At 51.8% G+C, this 19,995-nt stretch overlaps 1 protein-coding gene across 1 annotated transcript in view; it reads right to left on the reverse strand.

The window, feature by feature from the left end:
• Positions 1-19,995, reverse strand: part of SDK1 (sidekick cell adhesion molecule 1) — a 1,001,700-nt gene that overhangs the window by 46,171 nt on the left and 935,534 nt on the right. Inside the window, exons 36-38 of the mRNA XM_035283177.3 lie at positions 11,572-11,687; positions 9,313-9,499; positions 7,528-7,665 (exon numbers count right to left, since the gene is read on the reverse strand). Of these exons, the coding sequence (XP_035139068.2) occupies positions 7,528-7,665; positions 9,313-9,499; positions 11,572-11,687 (441 nt within the window). The remainder of the gene's footprint in view (positions 1-7,527; positions 7,666-9,312; positions 9,500-11,571; positions 11,688-19,995) is intronic.

Genomic DNA, 19,995 nt, shown 5'->3' on the forward strand with positions numbered 1-19,995 from the left:
ACCTGACTCAGCCTCCCAAAGTGCTGGGATTACAGGCATGAGCCACCACACCTGGCCAATTTTGGCTACTTTTGAGTGACCCTCCAAATCTGGGTTTTCCTTTAGATCAACAGGGCATTTCTGCCCAGAGCCTGACCTTCTGTTTTTCAGGGGGTGAGGAGGATCACAGTTTGTGCACACAGTGACTGTCACCCGCACACAAACTGGGTCCTGTCCAATGTAAAGTGACTCCAGAAAACAACCGTTTTTTTTTTGTTTTTTTTTTTCAGTGTTGTTAAAAATGCCTTCATTTTCCCTGGAGCAAAAACAAACCCATGTACAAATTTTGTAAATTCTATCCCAACAGGAGGCAGAGCCAGCCTGGCCTTCTCTCCTTCTCAGGTGTGTCAGAATTGTATTTGTTTAATCAATTTTTAAACCATGCCCTAAACTACAAAGCCTCAGGATATACTCCCATAAAACACCACCATTTAAAACATTTAAAAAAATGTAAAAATAGGTCTGTCATAAAATTGGATTCCTAAGCACATGGTTCAGTGCTCAAGTGGCCTGGAGCTCCGGGTGGACTGGCGCTCTGGGCAGTGTGGCACTCCGGGTGGACTGGTGCTCAGGGTGGTGTGGCACTCCGGGTGGACTGTTGCTCAGGGTGGCATGGTGTTCCAGATGGACTGGTGCTCAGGGTGGACTGGCGCTCAGGGTGCTGTGGCGCTCCGGGTGGACTGTTGCTCAGGGTGGCATGGTGTTCCAGATGGACTGGCTGGCACTCCAAGTGGACTGGTGCTCCGGGTGGCCTGGCACTCTGGGTGAACTGGTGCTCAGGTGGACTGGCGCTCCAGGTGGGCTGTCATTCAAGGTAGACTGGCGCTCCAGTGGCCTAGTGCTCTAGGTGACCTGGCACTCTAGGTGTTATGCTGCTCCAGGTGACCTGGTGCTCTAGGTAGCCTGATGCTCCGGGTGGTCTAGTACTCCAAGTGGTGTGCCATTCCAGGGGCCTGGTGCTCCAGGCAGTGTGGCATGCTAGGTGGTGCAGTGCTCCAGGTGGTGTGGTGCTCCAGGTGGTGTGATGCTCTGGGTGGTGCAGTGCTCCAGGTGGTGTGGTGTTCCAGGTGGTGTGATGCTCTGGATGGTGCAATGCTCCAGGTGGTGTGATGCTCTGGGTGGTGCAGTGCTCCAGGCAGTGTGGCACTCTGGGTGGTGCAGTGCTTCAGGTGGCCTGGTGCTTCGGGTGGCCTGGTGCTCCAGGTGGTGTGATGCTCTGGGTGGTGTGGCGCTCTATGTAGTGTGGTGCTTTGGGTGGCATGGTGCTCTGAGTGGTGTGGTACTCTGGGTGGCCTGGTGCTCTGAGTGGTGTGGTACTCTGGGTGGCCTGGTGCTCTGAGTGGTGTAGTACTCTGGGTGGTGTGATGCTCTGGGTGGTGGCTCTGGGTGGAGGGGCTCTCTGGGTGGCGTGGCACTCTGGGTAGTGTGGTGCTCTGGGTGGTGTGGCGCTCTGGGTGGTGTGGTGCTCCAGGTGGCCTGGTGTTCTGGAAAATGTGATGCCCTAGGGGTCTTCTAGGTGTGTTCCCTACAGTGACAGTGAAGCTGAGGGATGGTCCTGGGCTCTGCCCAGCACATAGGATGAGCCACGACTGTGTTCCCAGTGGAGTGACTAGAGGTCCATACCTGGTAAATGCTGTGCCCTCTACTTCCCCTGGCCTGACTGGTGAATGCCTGGCCAGGAGTTTGCAGATGTCTGCTCCAGGCATGCCCTAGATCTGGGTAGGAGGCATGGAAAGAGGTCAAAGAACCCCACAGACCCCTACTAGGTGAGATCACTGTTTACGTTGTAACTACTATCCTTACCACATTTTAAAATATTTTGTCCTCACAATATACTTCAAGCAGGTAGAAATTCATACACATAGACACACACACACACACACACACACACACACACACACACACACACACATAAATATATGGATCATTTCATGGCAGTCTTAAAAGAGAACCTCTATGACCACAGCAAGTGAATATAATTCCAGTCCAAAACAAGGACACCTAATGTTTCATTGCATTTGCAACCGTTTTTTGGGGACGTGGGCACACTCCATGAGGCATATAAAATATTGAAAGTTGCAAGGAGGTCTGGTTACTGCTTTGTGGTTCTCCGTTGGATATCTTGATGCAAGAGTGAAGGGGTGAGGGTCTGGATTTTTCAGAAGAGGCCCCCGTACAGGCACAGCTGTCCCCTGGGGGCCTTGGGGAAGAACAGAGAGGAGGGCAGTCCCTCTGGGTGAGAGAAGGAGCGGTGGCCATGGGGCAAGGTCAGCCGGGGCCTGGAGGTGCAGGGCAGCAAGGGCTGGACAAGCTGGCCGGCATGCTGGATGGTGTGACTTCCATGGGGCGCAGGAAGCTGCTCTGCTTTTTCCCAATCATTGCCTTCTGCTCAACCACCCTGCCCTTGACCATGCTCCATCATGCAGCACTGTGGTCCTTTCCAGGCTATCCCGGCATCCTCCCACATTCAATAGAGAGTTCACCTCCTCCCTTCCCCAGCCCCAGCAGGCCAAGATGCTCAGAAACTGCTGCAGGCAGAGAGCAGCCGCCAGGATGAGTGCTTCCTGAACCACCTTCCTGCCAAGGCTGATTGTGAAATCTGCAGAGTCAGCTGGGAGGAAGAGAGATTGAAGAAAACAAGGATGGGAATGAATCTGAAACCCTCTGCTTGCTCCCCACGTGACACTGGGAAAGGCATGTGGTCTCTGTGGAGTCCTTGGTTTCTCCCTCTGCTCTGAAGTTGGTGGCGCTTACCTCATAGGACCACGGTGAGGAGTTGAGGGGATGAATGGGAATGCCCAGCTGAAGGTCGGGACCCTGACTCTATTGTCTAAGAAGGCATTAAGTAACAGGTGCTCTGTAATCAACATGGACTCCTGACCTGCTGTACTTCTCATGCACGGCTGCGAACCAAACCACTCCAAAACCGAGTGGCTCAACACCACCGCCATTGAACTAGCTCCCGGTCCTGTGGGGCAGTCCTTTGGCTGGGCTGACCTGTGCCAGACTCAGCGTGTATCTGTGTTCACACAGTGAGTCTCACTGGGGGTTGGCTGGCCCAGGTGGCCCCTCTCTCCTGCTGGGCCATGGGTGGCTGTCACTCCACAGGCCAGCCCAGGTGTGTTGATGTGGTGGCTGGGTTCCAAGGGTGGCAGGAGGGCCAGGGTGCCTTCCAGGTGCAAATGCTTTTGAATCTGCTTGCTTCATGAAAGCTATTGTCCTGCTGGCTAAAGCAAGTCCCATGGCCCAGCACAGAGACTGTTTCGGGGGACTCCACCTATAGGCCTGGACTCAGAAGGAGTGAGCAATGGGCCCCTGCATCTGCCCCTTCTACCTTCTCCACCCACCAATCAGGAATCTTCATCAGAGGCCACTGCTCTGGCCCCTGGATGGGATATAAGCTGACTCAGTGAGTCTGATCTGCCATCTTGGTCCACATTCTTCTTTTGGTGTGTGTGGCTGTGGGATGTGGCTTGTCAGACAGGCCTGGGGTTAGTGTCTCACTGAGCCAGGGTTCTGGCCAACAGCATCAGGGTAGGCAAGGGAGTGCCAGGGTCCCGAGGCTCTGCTGCCATTCGTGGTGAGCAGGACCTTCCCTGAGCAGCCATGAGGTCCACCTGGGTGAAACCAGGAAGCAGGATTGCTGAGTTCTGCCTGAGGGAGAAGCCAAGAGGGGTCTGAAGCCTGCAACCAGACTCAGACTCATCCCAGCTAGAGCCGGACCATGGCTGATAGTGCCTGCAGCCTGATGGCATTGAGGCGGAAAAGACCCTAGCGGGGACCCCCTGGCTTAGTCAGAGCCTGGTGTTGTGTCTAGAGGCAGCTCCACAAGGCCATTGGGCAGGGGTTGGACACTTCATGTCACCATCACCGCTGGGCAGCCCATACCTGGATCTGCCGCTTGACTAATGTGCAAGAATCGAAGGTCTGGAAAGTGCCCTCCCCAACAAGCCCAAACACAGGAGTCTGCATGGCTTGTTTTTCCTAACACCCGGGGAGGCCTGATGAAGCTGTTTCTGCTGAGATCCTGGCCACCCCTCATCCTGCAGAGCCAAGGAGGGAGTTGCGAAGCAAGACAGCGCTGTTCCTTTCAAGCTCTAATCTCAGAGCACACTGCCTTGGTTGCAAAGCCAGGAAAATCCAGGCTGAACGAACTAGCACTTCACAACAGACAAAAGAGACAAGGCTGGTGATGGATGGTTTTGTTATCTGTGAAAAGAGGCGAAAATGGTTGTGACAAAAGCTACTCCACCTGTTGTCATCCAGGGGAGTGGCAAGCCCCTTACTCAGCTGTGCAGTAAGTGATTTGTCTGGAATATAAAATGCATTAGTGAATCCTCCTCACGCCCCGTCTCTGAAGTTCACCTTCACATTTACTTTCAGAAACGCGAGCGCTCCAGACACTTTCTGCCCATCATGGAGCAGTTTAGGCCTTGGCTCTGGAATCAGAACACCTGGGTTCAACTCCCACCTCTCTTCATCACTTTTGAAACGCAGGCCTTGAGCAAATGTCTCCATGGCTCTAAGCCCGATTTCTTTGTCTGCAAGAGGAGAATAAGAGCTGCAGCCACAATGTAGAGCTGTTATGAGGATTTGGAGATAACGGATATTAAGTGCTTAGCACAGTGCCTGATTCGAGCTCAACAAACATCACTCATCTCTATTATTATGCTTGAGGGGTGCCTTGTGTATAGTGAGAACACAGAATGCCCATGTGAGCAGAACACACTGAAATGATTGTCTAAAAATCTTCCGAATGCTTTGACTTTCCCAGCGATGCAAAAACTGTCATGAAACAAACAAGAAGCAGCAACGATGGAAACACAAGGGAACCAGATGTGCTGGGTCTTGTCCCTGGAAGACTGGGTTGGGAGAAAGGTTTGATGGAAGCCCAGAAGTGATTCTGGTGTGGAAGTGCAGAGAGAAAGGGACCACAACAAATCCAGGGCCCCTGTGCGGCACTTCTGACCAGGTAATGACCCATGGAATGGCCTTGCCTGGAATGAAGTACTTTCTTGCAAGATGAAGAGCAGCAGCCCAGGAGAGAAGCCAGAGGCACACACCATGGAGTTTCCAGGGAGATTCTGCACAGCCATTAATGCAGAAGACTGGGGAGCAGAACCAGTGACTTATTTGAGGAAGAGTGGGAAACTTGAGCTGTCTTTGATTAGGAGGGCCTCGTAGGTCAATCAGAACTATGATGCTTTCACAATCATTTCTCATTTGAAGGGTTCTAGTTGGTTATTACCCTTGAAAAGGCATTTTTAACACAGGCTCATGGAACCTGTGTGTGTCTTCAAAATTCCCTACCATTTCTCCCTGCACACTGAGCAAGAGTGACGGGCATGCCTGCTTCTGTGCAGCTGCTGTGGGCAGCTGTGTCCAGACCCCCTGGCTCCCAGGCAGGTGCTGGGTTCTCAGAAGGACACAACAGAACCTGGCTCCCCTCCACCCTTGAAGCAGCCACACTAAATCCATGTCCCTCCCATGGCCTCTCTGCCATTTTGAAAACCACACCCACATCTCACCTTTACTGTTATTTACCAAAGTCCATCAGTTGTCTAAGACGTGCTTCTTCTCAGATTTTCACATCTCTGATTTGGGATGCAGCTCAGAATTGATGATACAAAAGTATTGGGCCCTAGTTTATTGGGAGCATTTTTCTTTCTGAGCACTTCCTAAAATAACAATGAATCTCGCAGTGAACAGCATCTGAGATTTGGTGAAATAAAAATCTAGTGCTTAAATTTTCTTCATCACATCAACTCCCTGTTTCATCTAAACGTGCTTATTTTAAAAGGAAACTTTTATCACTACTTTAAATGGAGCGCCGATATTCATTGATGTGCTGGTTGTATTTTATCCTCCCAGATATTAAATAATCTATAATTTTTACATCTGTCTGTGTATATTACAGGTGGAAACTTCCCCTGGATTATAAGGCAGAGGTGGCTGGACTTGTATTCCCATCCACAGTGTGGTGAGAAAGAAATGCCTCCCAAGCCAGAATCTTCAGTGGACACACTGGTGTCTAGGTGGCAGGAGAGATGGACACAGAAGGCATTAGAATAATACCTGACCCAGGAGGTGCAGAGTAATGGCCACATGCACAGCAGGGCAGAGCCACTTGCCCCCAATCCCCATTCTGTGGCTTCACAATCAATACCCCACTGGCTCCACCTTCAACACACACCATTCCTCCCCTGCCCCGCACCATTCCCCTTCCTGCCATTCCCCTGGAGGATGCTGCTACAGCCCTGGTCAGCCTCCTCACTCCTAGCTCTATGGAATCTCTGCCACCCATTCTCCCCCAAGCCATCTGCATTCCACCTTCTGTCTTCACCTGTCACTAGTTTTCAAGCCCATCATTTCCTCTCTCAAACTCCTCTGTGATGGAAACACTTTCCCTGCTCTTCTCTGGAGGCTCTGTTTCTCGATGATCTAGGAAGTGCCGAGATGATCGATACCTTCTTTCCAACTGTGGCATTGAGATGGGGGATTTGGCCTGAGGGATCTCGGTCTTGGGGAGGTCAGGTCCTCCTGCTCCTGTCTTACTCTCCAGTGGGATCCATCCCAGCCCCGCGTGCTGTGTCCTGCAGTGCATGCACCCCACTCACCAAGCTCTGGCCACCGGCACCACTCAAGCTCTGCCCACTGTGGGGCCCTGGATTGGCTGATCCTCCAGTCGGAAGCCCTTCCCTGGGATTCTCGTGTGTCCAGGCCTTTGGCACTCCAGTCTCTTCTCTAAGCCTCTAGTGTTAGCCCTCCTCTCTTTTCTTCAATGCATTAATCACACTCAGGCTGTTGTCACTTTAATTACCTTTGTGTTACATCTGCCCTGGAATAGGAACTCCCTGGACTCAGGAAAGCCAGGGTCTTGATAAACAAGCCAATCAAGATCCCGACTCTCCCAGGTCCTTCAATTCCAGCATCTAGAGCAGGTCTTGGCTTTTCCAGCATCTAGAAAATGTGCTTCATAGATGTCCGCCGAGTGTGTGAATGGGCAGAGGGTGGCACCAGGGCGTCGTCTAAGACATGAGGATGTCGGTGCCCCTCCGAGGATGCTGAGGGTATCCGAAGGACCATACTGCAAGACGTGGCTTCAAGTGGAACCTCAGATGGTCTCTGTCGGTGACCACAAGACAAACATCTTGGGAGGAACGGGAAGGGAATGTCTTGGGTGTGACAGAGACAAGGTCAAGGGCGTATATGACACGGCTCCGTAGGGTGAGTGCCATTCTGGTCTCAGAACACAGAGGTCTGGTCTTGGCTCGGCTTTTCCTCACAGGCCTCTCCCAGAGAGTCCCCGCTCCCCACACACTCAGCTCCAGCCACTGCTAGCTCAGATTCCAAACCCCCCTCCCTCCCCGCTTCAGGTGCCAGAAGACTCCTGGCTCAAGGAGGAGGTCAGGCACAGCTTGCTGTGTAGACTGTGGTTGGCTGGGCATGACGATGGCACACTCCCATCTCCCCAACCCTGGATCTTACCTTGGACAGGGGCCAACGGCTCGTACACCACCCGATAGCCCTGCAGGATGCCGTTGGCTGCCACAGGCTCGCCCCAGGAGACGTTGAGTGTGGTGGAGGTTATTTCTGAGAACGCCAGAAAGCTGGGGGCCCCAGGGGCTGGGAGAAGAGAACACAAAGAGATTTTTACGAAGGCTCCTTTATAGATCATATACATACATGTCTGTGCCTCCGTATAGAATAAAAAATGTTATTAGATGTTATTTTCAACTCAGTAAAAGTCTAAATGCCATAAAATGAAAAGATTTATTGATCACCTCAGAACATTGGAGGATCAATCAGAAACACAGACCCTCCCGAGAAGAGCAGAGAAAATGACAGTGCTTAAACACAAAGGGGCTTGAGAGACAAAACGGCAAAGGGATAAAAATGAATAATAGATGGAAACAGAAAATGAAACGCAGAGAGCTCCATTTTCTAGCAACTGCTGAAGAATTCCAGAGGCCCTCATCCTGCTCTTGGCAGGATGAAGCCTCTCTTGAACCCTCCTCGCCTCTCTCTCAGAGGCCTGGGGGGTTTCGGAGGATGCCCTCGGCTCCCGCATGTGAAATCTCTCATGACACTATCCCAGCTGTGAGCGTCCCCTGGGTCTGGAGGAGGGAGGGCACTGACAGGAATATCTAGAACTACAGAAGGCCAGGGGTGTGGCCAGGGTGATGTGGAGCCTGCTGGCAGTTCCCCCTCTGCCCAGGCACTGTGTAAGGTGGGCATTTAGCGGGGCTGCCCCTACCAGACGGCCTAGATGGGGGACCTCATCTCCTCACCCCAGCGCCCTTGCTGCTCAGAAGCGCCTATGAAGCAGCAGCCCCCTGCTCCCTCTCTGTCCTCCCTCCAGTCTCTGGTCCTATAGCTGTGACCTGCCAGGCCAGTAGCCCTCAAGGTGGCCCTACCCCCATCTCTGCGCTTAGGTTGCCTGTGTCCTTCCAGCTCAGATGTGGGCACTAGATGAACAGAGGGGCTCTGATTCCCGGAGCCCATCGTCTGTACGGTGGCTGAGCCCATAGGATGTTGGAAAGCCCTGAGCCCTGCATCTCTGCCCACCGCTTCTAGACCTCACTCTCCTGGTCTCAGACTTCTAGAATCCTACAGAGGACCTCAGACAGCTCCTGGGAGCCCAAGGCCAAGCAGCTTCACAGCATACTCCAGGCCGCTGGGAAACTAAGATGCGCTGGAAGAGGGGTCTGCTCAGAACCTGCACTACTCCCTGTGTGTGGTGAGGAGGCCACAGCAGTGTGGCGCCTGTCCAAGCCCTTGGAACTGGCCTGTGGTGTGCATGTAGTGAGCAGTTTCCAGGGATGGTCTGTGGCCCTGAAACCCAGGGGAACGCCTGTCACCATGGCCTGGTCTTGCTGCCCAAGGAGCCCACCCTCAGGGATCTGCACACACTGTAAGATGACCCTGATAAGAAGTTCTGTCTCCTGGAGGAACTGGATCCCATCAGCTATGAATGAGGCCTCGATGCAGACTCAAAGCCCTTCCTCCCCTCTGATCCTCCAGGGCTCTGGAAAAAAACATGCATTGCTCCAACTGCCTAACCTCTGTGCCACTGTGTACCAGTCTGAGGCCAGGCACATGGAAAACACATGAGCCAAACCCAGTCCTGCACCTCCGGAAGCTCCTAGCTATACAAAAGGTGTTGCCTTATACCTGGGCGGGCCAGGAACCACTGTGCAAGGTGACCTGAGCTGGTCTCTCAAAATACGTGTCCAATGAAGCCTGCCCAAAGGAAACCCGCCTTCCTCCTACCAGCCTGGTGGGTGCGCCCTTGTCGGGGGTCACTCCTGGGCCCATCTCCGGCAGCGTTGAAGGCTGATATGCTGACCAGGTACTTGGTGTGGCTGGTCAGGTTCTTCAGCCTCACCACGGGCTCAGGGAGGAACAGGACCTTTGTTTTCTCCGTTTCGTTCTGGCTGTCTGCCTCCCAGTAGTAAATCTGTTAGGAAGAGCAAGAGGTTGGGGTGGGCCCTGGGGAAACCTTCTGGGAAGGGTGACCACTGAGGGTAAGGTCAGAGTGAGGGTCGTGGGGGGGAGCTGAGTTCTGGGGTGAGCTGTGCCTGTGGGAAGGTGAAAAGGCTCCCTCTCAGAGGAAGCAGGGGGAAGCTGAGGCTACTATGCATGTAATGGGGACCCCTGGCTGCTAATATTGTTTGGGAGATGATGTTGAACACTTCCCTGTTACTCATCTAGAGTATGAGACTTGCCTCATTAAACAAAGTACTGTTGAAGATGAGGTCTGAGGACAGAAGGGAAGCTTCTCTTGAGCTGCCAATGACGTGCCTCTCCCTGCAGACCTAGCTCTGTTGGTGTTTGGATTTTTGGCCTCTCCCCTCCCCCCATCTTCTAGAAAGAAGGGAAGCCACCCCGTGTCCACCCCCTGCTCCAAGCTGTGGAGAGAACAAACCCCCCAACTCCTATGATGCGTTCCCACATTTTGTTCAGAGCCGACATCAAAGTATTCATCAATATGGCAATGTACTTTGGAGATTAAAGCAATAAAAAACAACAGGCAGGAGAACCATGTTGGGCTCAGGGCAGCTGGGAAGGCCTCATTCCTCTGGGTGCCATTTCCTCTTGTCTAGCTTTTATGTGCTTGTAGTTGAACTTGATGGCCAAGCACAAAGGTTTAAAGAGGTTGCCAGAACTGCCTCCCTAGACAGCTGGCCAGAAAACACCGCTGTCCCTGTCCAGTGCCAGCTGAGCTGCCCAAAGACAACACCAATCAGAAGACTAGTCTTGGCTCTGTAGGACTAAACCAGAGCCAGGCTATTGGAGTGGCTTGGCCATGTGAAAAGGCAGCACGGAAGCTTCAGGGAGGCAGCCTGGAGTGCCCCGGGGCTGGTACTCCTGCCTCGAATGACCGCCCACCTCGATTGTGCCCGGCAGGCCCTGGCAGGTAAGCATCGCTCATTTCCACCTGAAGGATGCAGCCGGGCTTCTGCTCACTGAACTGGCCATCTGAGATCTTCCGCTCGCCCAAGGCTTGCTAACTTGAGATCTATACCCAAGTTCAGTGTCTATCATTACAAAAATTAGAAAACATATTTTGGACACACGTAAATAGTGTGGTGCCTGGAAGCTCATGGGGCTTTCCATGAGCTCATTCATCACTGTAACAGTCCTGCCATGGAGGATGGGATTAATTTTCATAAAAACCTGCAAAAATCATCTTTAAATGGACATTTAATTGGCCCAGTAGTCATTAGGGCAGGCTAGCCCCCAGAATCTGATGACTGATTGACTAGGGCCCCAGCAGACCAGACAGGGGAATTTATTCCAGAGAATGATGGGGGCATTTTTGGGGCACAGACCTGGGATGTGTATGGGCTCCTGTACTCTCTAAGCAGGCCAGTCCTCAGGGATGGGACGTGGCCAGGTGCTTCCCGCTCCTGGATAACCCAGAGCTGTGTCATGATTCCTCACTTAACACTCTACTCCATGGCCTGCTGCCTTTCTTTTTCCCCATCTCTAGAGCATCCAGGGACTATGGGCTTCTCATGTATGAGTGTGGCAGTTCTCAAAGTGGGGATCCCAGGGACCTCACATCTTGGACCTTGTGAGAAATGCAATCCATGGGCCCTATCCTGGATCAACTGAATCAAGGGAATTGCTCAGTGTCCAGCTGTGACCCAAGGGCGGGGCTGGGATGGGGAACCTGGTCTCTTCCAGGTGCCCCATGTTCTTTTACTGCTAGCCAATGTACTGGGGGCTCCAGGGTGGGCCCCAGAAGTGGAAGGGTTCCCCAGCCAGGCCATGGGGATAGAGTGGGGAGAAGCCACTGGATGAACAGGGGCCCCCCAACCTGGGTTGTTTTGTGGTAGGTCTCATCCACAAGCAGCTCTGTGACCACAGCTGAGAGGCCAGGTCCAGTCAAGCTTGGATGCTTGAGCCCCAGTTCTCTAGGTGGAGTGCCTGTGGGGTCTGCTGCTGGCATCGCAGTGGGCAGGATCACGTGAACCAGAGGTACACGAGTGAGCTGGGGGAGGTGACTGTGCAGAAGGGCCTTGCCTTGTAGCCTTGGATGTTCCCGTTCTGGCTCTCCGGGGGTGGTGGGTCCCATGTGACCTCCAGCTGGCTGGCCGTGAGCGGGGTCACCTGCACGTTCTGTGGGGCCATGGCAGGGGCTAAGGAAAGAGCAACATGGAGAGAAGCTGAGATGTCCATTCAGAGCTGGCTGGGCCCCTCGCCCACATGCCCACGGGGATCGAGTGTACCCTAATTCCACTGGGAGCCATGTGAGCGATTCTGCCCTGAGGCCATTACCCTGGCTTGGGAGGCCTTGGACACAATCAAATCCTGGGGTCCATGGCTCTGTGTCCCTGCAAGAGCTCTCAGCCCTTTTATGCCAGGAAAGACTGCAAACCCATCCCATAAAATGTTATTAAATGTATAAAATAAAATATATAGAATTGCAAAGAAAAACGATTATACCGAGATACAGTTAGCAGAGTATTAAAAACGAAAGGTATGACATCCTAATCTACATGCTTCTGGTCTGATGCTGTGAGATCAAAACATTGCTGGTCCTAAGGATGTTAACTTGAGGTCCCAGCAATGCCTGGGATATGACAGGGTCACCACGGCTCTGTTGGCGAGGGAGTCACAGGATTCCTGACTGCCATGATTTTTGTCACCGATATTCCTGATTGAGATGAGAGAAAATTGGCTGAGTTCCCATCACAGGTTAAGGCATCCCTGGCTACATAGCCCTGATGTGGATGAAGCTCGTCTGGACACACAGAGCTATCCCTCCAAGGGGGACAGGGAGATCCGATGTCTGAGAATACTGCTGCACCTGGCTCTCTGAGGCCAGCTCTGGCTTCAAATTCTGAAGATCCAGTCTTCGCCTCTAACCCCCTTGCTCCCCCCGGGGAGGAGCTCACTGGGGTGTTGTCTGAGTCTGCAGGGCTAAGTGGTACATGCAGAAGCCAAAGACACATGAGGAGGGTGTGACTGCACCTCCACACCTCACCACACAGCCATCAGGGAGTTGAGAGCTCTGCAGAGAGCACACACCCGCGTTTCAGAACGACTCCATCCTGTCTGCACCGTGCCAGCTTCACGCCGTCTTCAAATTCCATGCTGTGCACTTTCTCTTGACGGCCTGTACTCTGCTACTCCCTCCTCCCACTGGGGATCTCCTGGCTGTCCATGAGCTGGGCCCTGGGAAGCTCCAGGGCAGCTGTACAGGGGGGGCTGTCTCTGGGAGACAGATCAGGGAGGCAGAGCCAAGCCCTCCTCTTTACCTGCAGCCGGGGCTGTGGCCCAGAAGTGCAGCCTTTTGACCAAGTCTCTTTACAGACCATTGATGGAGACGATAAAACAGTCGCTGTCCGAGGGAGACAGCCCAGCAGCCCAGCAACCCAGCTCTCTGGAGAGGCCTTTTTGGGAGAGACTGACCTCAGGACTCACCCCTTCCCCGTCAACCCCTCCCCACTTTCTGCTCTCTCCCCCCAGTGCAGAATATAATAGTAATTAACACCCACTCAGCCTGACACCAACTATTTATTTTGTTCTAACTGTGTGGTTTCCATATTATCACTGCCCACCCTGCCGTTAATGGAAATGTTAATAACCCACACCAGGTTGTTGTGACAGATGCTCAGCCTCATTATCAGAAATTCTTATTTACCGCTCCATTAAACAACAGAATCACACAAAAAACAATTCAATCAAAACTAACTGGAGGGATTTTAACAGCCACATTAATAATCCAAAACATAAATAAAGTTAATGTCTTCTGCATGTTTGCCATCGGCAACTCCATTGCAAAATTACTGTTGTACAATTAAAATGTGAAAGGCAAAATTGAGTGAGGCCCTAACCCTGGCAGTTGGTGAGACATCGCCCTTGCCCCACTGTGACACCCCCAGAGTTTCTTTCCAAAGACGGTCCAACTCAGTGCTGGATACTCACCTGTGTGAACCCCCAGAAATCAGGGGCCATATACCCCTTCTCTGGGGTGGACACGAGCTGGGCAAAGGCCCCCGGGCCTGTCTCAGGCAGCTGAGCCATACCCACCAATGCTGCATCGAGGTGCTTCTGGACCATAAAAATACTGCAGGCACCAAAGTATTTTTTGTGGACACCAGCATGGAAGAGAGAAATATATGTCAACACTGGGCAAAGCATATTGGTTTGGAGATTTAGTTTTTGGCTGGTGAAAGCCGCTGGGTCTCCACCCTGACAGCAGAATGCCTTTCATGAAGGCACTGCTGTTGACAAGCCCAGGTGCAACTCTTACTCTTCGTAAAGTGTGTGTGGTTTGGGAGCCAGGGAGCATCTGACTGTCGTTCTCTTTTTGTTTTCCCACTTTAGTGTTTGTGGTGTAGGGAAGACATACATATCAGCTTGAAAGCTTTTTATTAAAAAAAAAAAAATGAGTGAAATTGTTTTTAAAAAGCATTTTAGACCAGCAATGGCTGGTGTCTGCTGGTAGGTAGATTGCCTGCAACTGGTATTTAAAGGGTAAGGTGCAAAGCTGGGGTTGTCTCTGGGGGTGCACACTTAGGCTGCAATGCCATTGCAGAGCTGAGTGACCCAGGTCCTTGGTGGGATGGGTCTTATACCCTTGCCAGGGGGCCTCTGTGGCCTTGGAGAGGGATCTTGCCAAGTGTAGAAAATAAAAATAAATAAAAGTTCCTCTTCAAAGCTTTCCCCTTGTTCATTACAAATAATAGTTTCTTTAAAAGTTCTAGACCCTTTGCAAATACTCCTGAGTAGCTGTTAGTCATAATAAAGAAATAAGTGTAACCAGTGTTCTTAGTTCTTACACTTTAACCTAGATATTTGCTCTGGCATGTCTGGACAAGTCCAGGCAAGTCTTAGATCATGGCTTATTCCTCTTCCTTATTTGGAAATAGTTTTGCCTCTCTAATAAGCGTTCTTCAAGTTACTTTCTCTTTTCCATTGTTCTCCTCTGCCTTTACCTATTTAGGAAAGTTTTAAGTTGTTAGCCACCTGGGTGCAGCCTAGACTGTGAGGTCCAGTTCCAGCCAATGGAATCAGGATACAGCAGTAGGTGGATGCATTAGCCATAAATGGCCCTGCCTCCACTGTTCAGTGTGCTCTTGTGGCAGGGCTGCTGGTGAGTGGCACCCTTTCTGTGGAAAGTAAAGTTGCCTTGCTGAGAGAAAATTTATATTCGAGTGTTACTTCTTTTGCAGTACTGAAAACTTACATATAACACTGAGGCAATGAGAGAGAAGGTTCCAGGTAAGGGACCCTCACCTGACAGCCATTTTTGAATTCCTGACATTTCTGAAATGTTCTGGAATTCTGGCTGGTGCTTGGATGGCCTTGCACAGTTGGTGTTGGGGGATAAGCCGGGCTGTGGTGTGGCTCTCCCAGGGCCTCCTGCCTCTGCAGGAAGGGGTGGGCTGGACACTACAGGCAAGCCCCACACAGCAGCAAGGACAGTGTTCTGTCACCTTGCCCAACCTCCCTGGGCTTGCCATCCCTATGTGGCCAGCTAGCTTCAGTTGGATCAAAAGCAGCGGCTAGGATGCAGTGGCTGTCCCTGACTCAGTCTGAATTTGCTGGTAGGTGGAGAGTGCCACCTCAGCTCATGTTTCTAACTCCATGTCACCAGACCCAGGGCAAACCTGGGCCCTGCACAGCAGCCCTGGGCTGCAGGTCCCTCACTTCAGGGCTTAGGAACCTCTGCTACAAGGTGAGGCAGCAGGACAGGCACTGGTGAGGCTCAAACCTCAGGAGAAAAAGAAAAAAGGTCCTATATGGCAGTTGATGGAGCAGTGGAGGCTTCAGAGAGTGAGGGAAACTTTTCAGTGCTGTAGGAATTAACTGCAGGGAGAATTATGCTCATTCATTAGGCTCCACTTACTCATTCAAAACATTCACTGCCCTCCAGGCCAAGGGTTGTTCATCTGATCTGGGGACAGTGGCATGGCCCTGGGACTGGCGGTAGCCCCAGCTGAGGGAGGGCTGCACATTTCACCCCCTGGCCCTATGCGACCAAATGGCTCACTTTCCAGAGGGTCACACAGCCTGCAACCTTCTCTTCCTGCAGCCTTGAGGCTGGCCAGTCACATGGGGGCTGCGCCCCTAGTCAGAGTCTTGGGACAAAAACAGCAGGAAGAAGAGATGACGCCAGCACTCGGAGGGCAGCAGTGGGAGGGACTAGCCACTGAGGCTTGGAGGTTGTTTGTTGTCCCAGCCTAACCCTGCCAAAATTTTCCCAAATATTAACCAGGGCCTAGGCCCGGGACTTCAACGTCAGATGTCTAAGACAAGTTTCACCAGAGAGGCACACACATCACAATAATCATGGTGCCAGGGGGAGTGTGAGGACAGGGTCAGGGCCCTAGAGAGAACACTTTCCAGTTGAGGACATGGATCTTTATGGGAAAGCAGAACATCAGGCTGGTCCTTAAATAACAGGGAGGATTTGACATGTGACAGTGGGCCAGGGAACAAGGGCACTACAATGGCACTGTAGAGATGGAAGTAGAAAGAGGAGAGAGGGGTGCCTGTTGTGAGAGGCCCCATGCAGAGGCCCTTCATGGCAAAGAACTCAAGTCCAGTAGCCTACGAGAAATGAAATCCCACTGGCAACTGCATGGGTGAGCCTAGAAATGCATTCTTCCCCAGTTCAACTTTCAGAGAAGACCACAGGCCTGGGTGTTACTTTGCCAGAGATCCTAAAGCACAGGACCTAGCTAAGTGTGTCCAGATTTCTGGCCCACAGAAACCAAGGTAGGAGATACCTGTTGTTTTAGGTTGCTATGCTGGGATCATTTGTTACATGGTAACAGATGACTGATACATCCCAGCTGTAGCTCCAGCTCCTCTAGGAAGGTGTCAGCCTCCACCTAGCCGCTGCATGTTCTGAGGTCTCCAAGACTGGCTGGAGTTTGGTGCAGCCCTTGCCATCATTGTTGGAATTTATGATGTGGGTGTGCAGGGCCACATGTTTGTACACACAGCTAGACCCAGTTCTGGACAGGGCACTACAGGCACTACGCAGAAGAAATGTAAGAGATGCTCCTGCCTTTTTTTTGTTTTTTGGGGGTACGGAGTCTCACTCTGTCACCCAGAATGGAGTGCAGCAGTGTTATCTTAGCTCACTGCAACCTCTGCCTCTTGGGTTCAAGCAATTGAACTCAAGCCTCCCAAGTAGCTGGGATTACAGGTGCCTGCACCTGGCTAATTTTTGTAGTTTTAGTTGAGGCAGGGTTTTTACTGGCAGGTGTGTCAGTGAGGATGACAGAATGCTAGAACTGTGCATGGGTTAATTTGAGTGACTCTGAGTACAAGTGCCTTGAGAACATAGATGAGGATTGAGTTGCTTTGTGCTCTAAGTTCCAACTGAGCACAGGATGTGTGGAGAGAAAGGCAGGGAACTCCAGGTGAGGGACTGAGAGCAGCACAGGTGTGGCGGCTGGAGCAGGGGACACTCTCCTTCCATAGCCCTGGGGGCAGGCCTTAGTCTGCTCTGCTGTGACATGGCAGCTGCAATCCTAACAAATGGAGTGGCTTTAAAGACTGTGTTTTAAAAACAGTTGTCTCCATAGGAAAAGGAGGTTGAGGCCAGAGAGCTTCAGACTCATGATAACAAACGTATCTGTCTTATAGATATTTCCATTTCAAAGGTTTACTCCAAACCCTCAATACTGAGACAAACCTGGCCTTTGATTTCATCCAGTAATGATCTTTGCTTCCCATCATCAGGAAATAGTGCTTACACCTGCTTATCAGCTCAGTCGCCATCATCGCCCACTGTTACATAAAAGAAGTTAAAAAGCCACTGAAGCCAGCCAGCTCTGCTGCTTGAGGACTGTGCTTGCTTCCTTGCCGGCAGAGTGAGTCCCCATCATGCAAGATCCGGGTCCTCACAGATCATGACGGCATCACAGCCAGTGGTGTTCCTCCATGCTGCAATCCACAGCCCCTAACTCATCAATTGCATTATATGCAGTTTGTACTCACAAAACTCAGCCTATTGGAGAAAGATTTTATTCCCCTTTTAGAAAACTAAGCCTGGGTGAGGTGGCTCAGATCTGTAATCCCAGCACTTTGGGAGGCCGAGGCGGGAGGATCACCTGAAGTCAGGAGTTCAAGACCACCCTGACCAACATGGTGAAAGCCCGTCTCTACTAGAAATATAAAACTTGGCTAGGCGAGGTGGTGTGCATCTATAATCTTAGCTACTCGGGAGGCTGTGGCAAGAGAAGTGCTCCAACCTGGGAGGCAGAGGTTGCAGTGAGCCAAGATCATGTCATTGGACTCCAGCCTGGGTGACAAAGAAAGACTCCGTCTCAAAACACATTCACACACACACACACACACACACACACACACACACACACACAAAACAAAAACAAAAAAAACCTGAGGCTTTGAGGGGTTAAGTCACAGGCCTCAGAATGAGCTAGATCTGAACTTGGATCTGCCTAACTCTAAGGTCCACGCTGCCTCTCTAAGGTGGGAGCTGCAAAACTTTAGGTAAAGAGCCAGGTAGTAAAGATGTTAAGCTTTGAGGGACATAAGGGCTTTGTTGCAACTATTCAACTCCACCTTCTTATGGCAAAAGCAGCCACCAACAACAAGCATGGGTGTGGCAGTGTTCTAATAAAACTTTATTTATAAGAATAGGTCATGGGCTAGACATGACCCCTGAGCTATTTGCAGATCCTGCTCTGAGGCAGAGGGAGGGAAGTGCAGGAGGGCTGGGATGAGAGCAGAGGCCTAGACTGTGAGCTGATGCATCAAGTACAAAGAGCCCTGGGGCAGAATTCAAGGCACCTGGCCCTGGCGATCCAGGCCAACACCCTTGCGATCTTGTCGCCATCCTTTAACCCCAGAGCTGTCAGAAGCGCAGTGCGTACTGGCAGCAGGTTCTGGCCACTCTGGGACCCCTGTGAGGGGTGTGTGTGTGATGGGTATGGGCGGCTAGCAGAAGGTGGCACTTCTGTGACAGCCTGCAGACAACAGGAGCTATAGGATGTTTCCGCAGAGGCAGCTGATGTGACATGAGAGGCCCTATGGGGCAAGTGAGCCTGGAAGGAGGGCACAGGCTGGCTTCGTGCCTTCAGTGCCCACATCCTGAAGCCCTCGGTCTCAGTCCTGATTGGATTCCACAGGGCCTCGCTGCCTTAGATGCAGTGGTCGGCCTGTGTGTCCTGGTCCCACTGATCAGCTAAGTATTCCTGCAGAACCCTCTGAAAACATCTGCACTTTGCTTTTTCTCACCTGTGAAATGAGGGTAACCTTTAAGCCCTGCATCTGCTTGCATGTGGCCAGTACCTGTCATCTATGACAAAGGAGACCCTACAAGCAGAGGATGGGATTCCTCCTTAGATTCCTACAGTCTGCCCACGTCTGAAGGCCTGGAGCTGCTGTGCCAGATACCAAGTGATATCTGGTCCTCGAAGGGAAGGTGAAAGGAACACTGTTTACAAGACCTGGGGGCAAATGAGGGTGGAAGAAACAGGCCAGGCCAACAAAGAGCAGCAGGACAAGCTGACCAAATCGGGAAAGCAAGCTCAAGTCCGATAGCAGGCATTCTGCTCCACCGTACACCACCGCAGAAGCTGTGAATGGGGTTTTACAGCCTCATACGAGCCCGGCCTGGCTGCCATTAGGTCTTGACTGCAAAGCATCCATCCTTTTTCTCCTTGCAGAATAATGTTTTCAAATAACTTCTTTTTTTTTTTTTTTCTGAGATGGGGTCTTGTTCTGTCTCCCAGACCAGAGTGCCATGGCATGATCACAGCTCACTGCAGCCTTGACCTTCTGGGCTCCTGAGGTCCTACAGATCCTGTGTAGCTGGAAGTACAGCATGCATCACCATGCCTAATTGCTTCTTTCTTTCCTTTTCTTTTGGAGGCGGGTAGAGATGAGGTCTTGCTACATTGCTAAGGCTGGTTTCATATCTGGAGCTCAAGCGATCCTCCCACCTCAGCCTCCCAAAGTGCTGGGATTACAGGCATAAGCTACCACAGCTGGCCCTGAGAACTCTTAATGAGGGCAAAGTACCACCAGTCTCCGTCCTGGCCAGCCTGGGTCGCCCTGCTGCTCTAACCCCAGGCGGGAGAGGAAGCCAAGGTCTCATGTTTACCCGTGTGATCTGCAAGGCGGATTGCTGCAGGCCACTCCCGTTTTTTCTGTTTAATAAGATGAAAAGTTAAATAGCATGCTCCAACAAGAAGCAAGACTGGAATTCCAGTCTAGATGGTCTCCTTCCACAGCCTGACCTTCCTAGCTATGGCCTTAGCACCTCTGGCCTTGTCCTAAAGAGTCTGAGGAAGGACAGAGGAAGCCCTTTTTAGCCAGGAAGCAACATCCATATGATAAATCCTCTCCGAACTCTTCTCCACTAGGTACCGTGAGAGGCACTGGCTCATGAGGGAGGATCTGTGTGTCTGGAATGGCACTGGGCACTTGTTTTCACATGGTGCACAGTCTAGAGCA

The sequence above is a fragment of the Callithrix jacchus genome, chromosome 2, assembly GCF_049354715.1.
Source record: "Callithrix jacchus isolate 240 chromosome 2, calJac240_pri, whole genome shotgun sequence".
Classification (NCBI taxonomy): domain Eukaryota; kingdom Metazoa; phylum Chordata; class Mammalia; order Primates; family Cebidae; genus Callithrix; species Callithrix jacchus.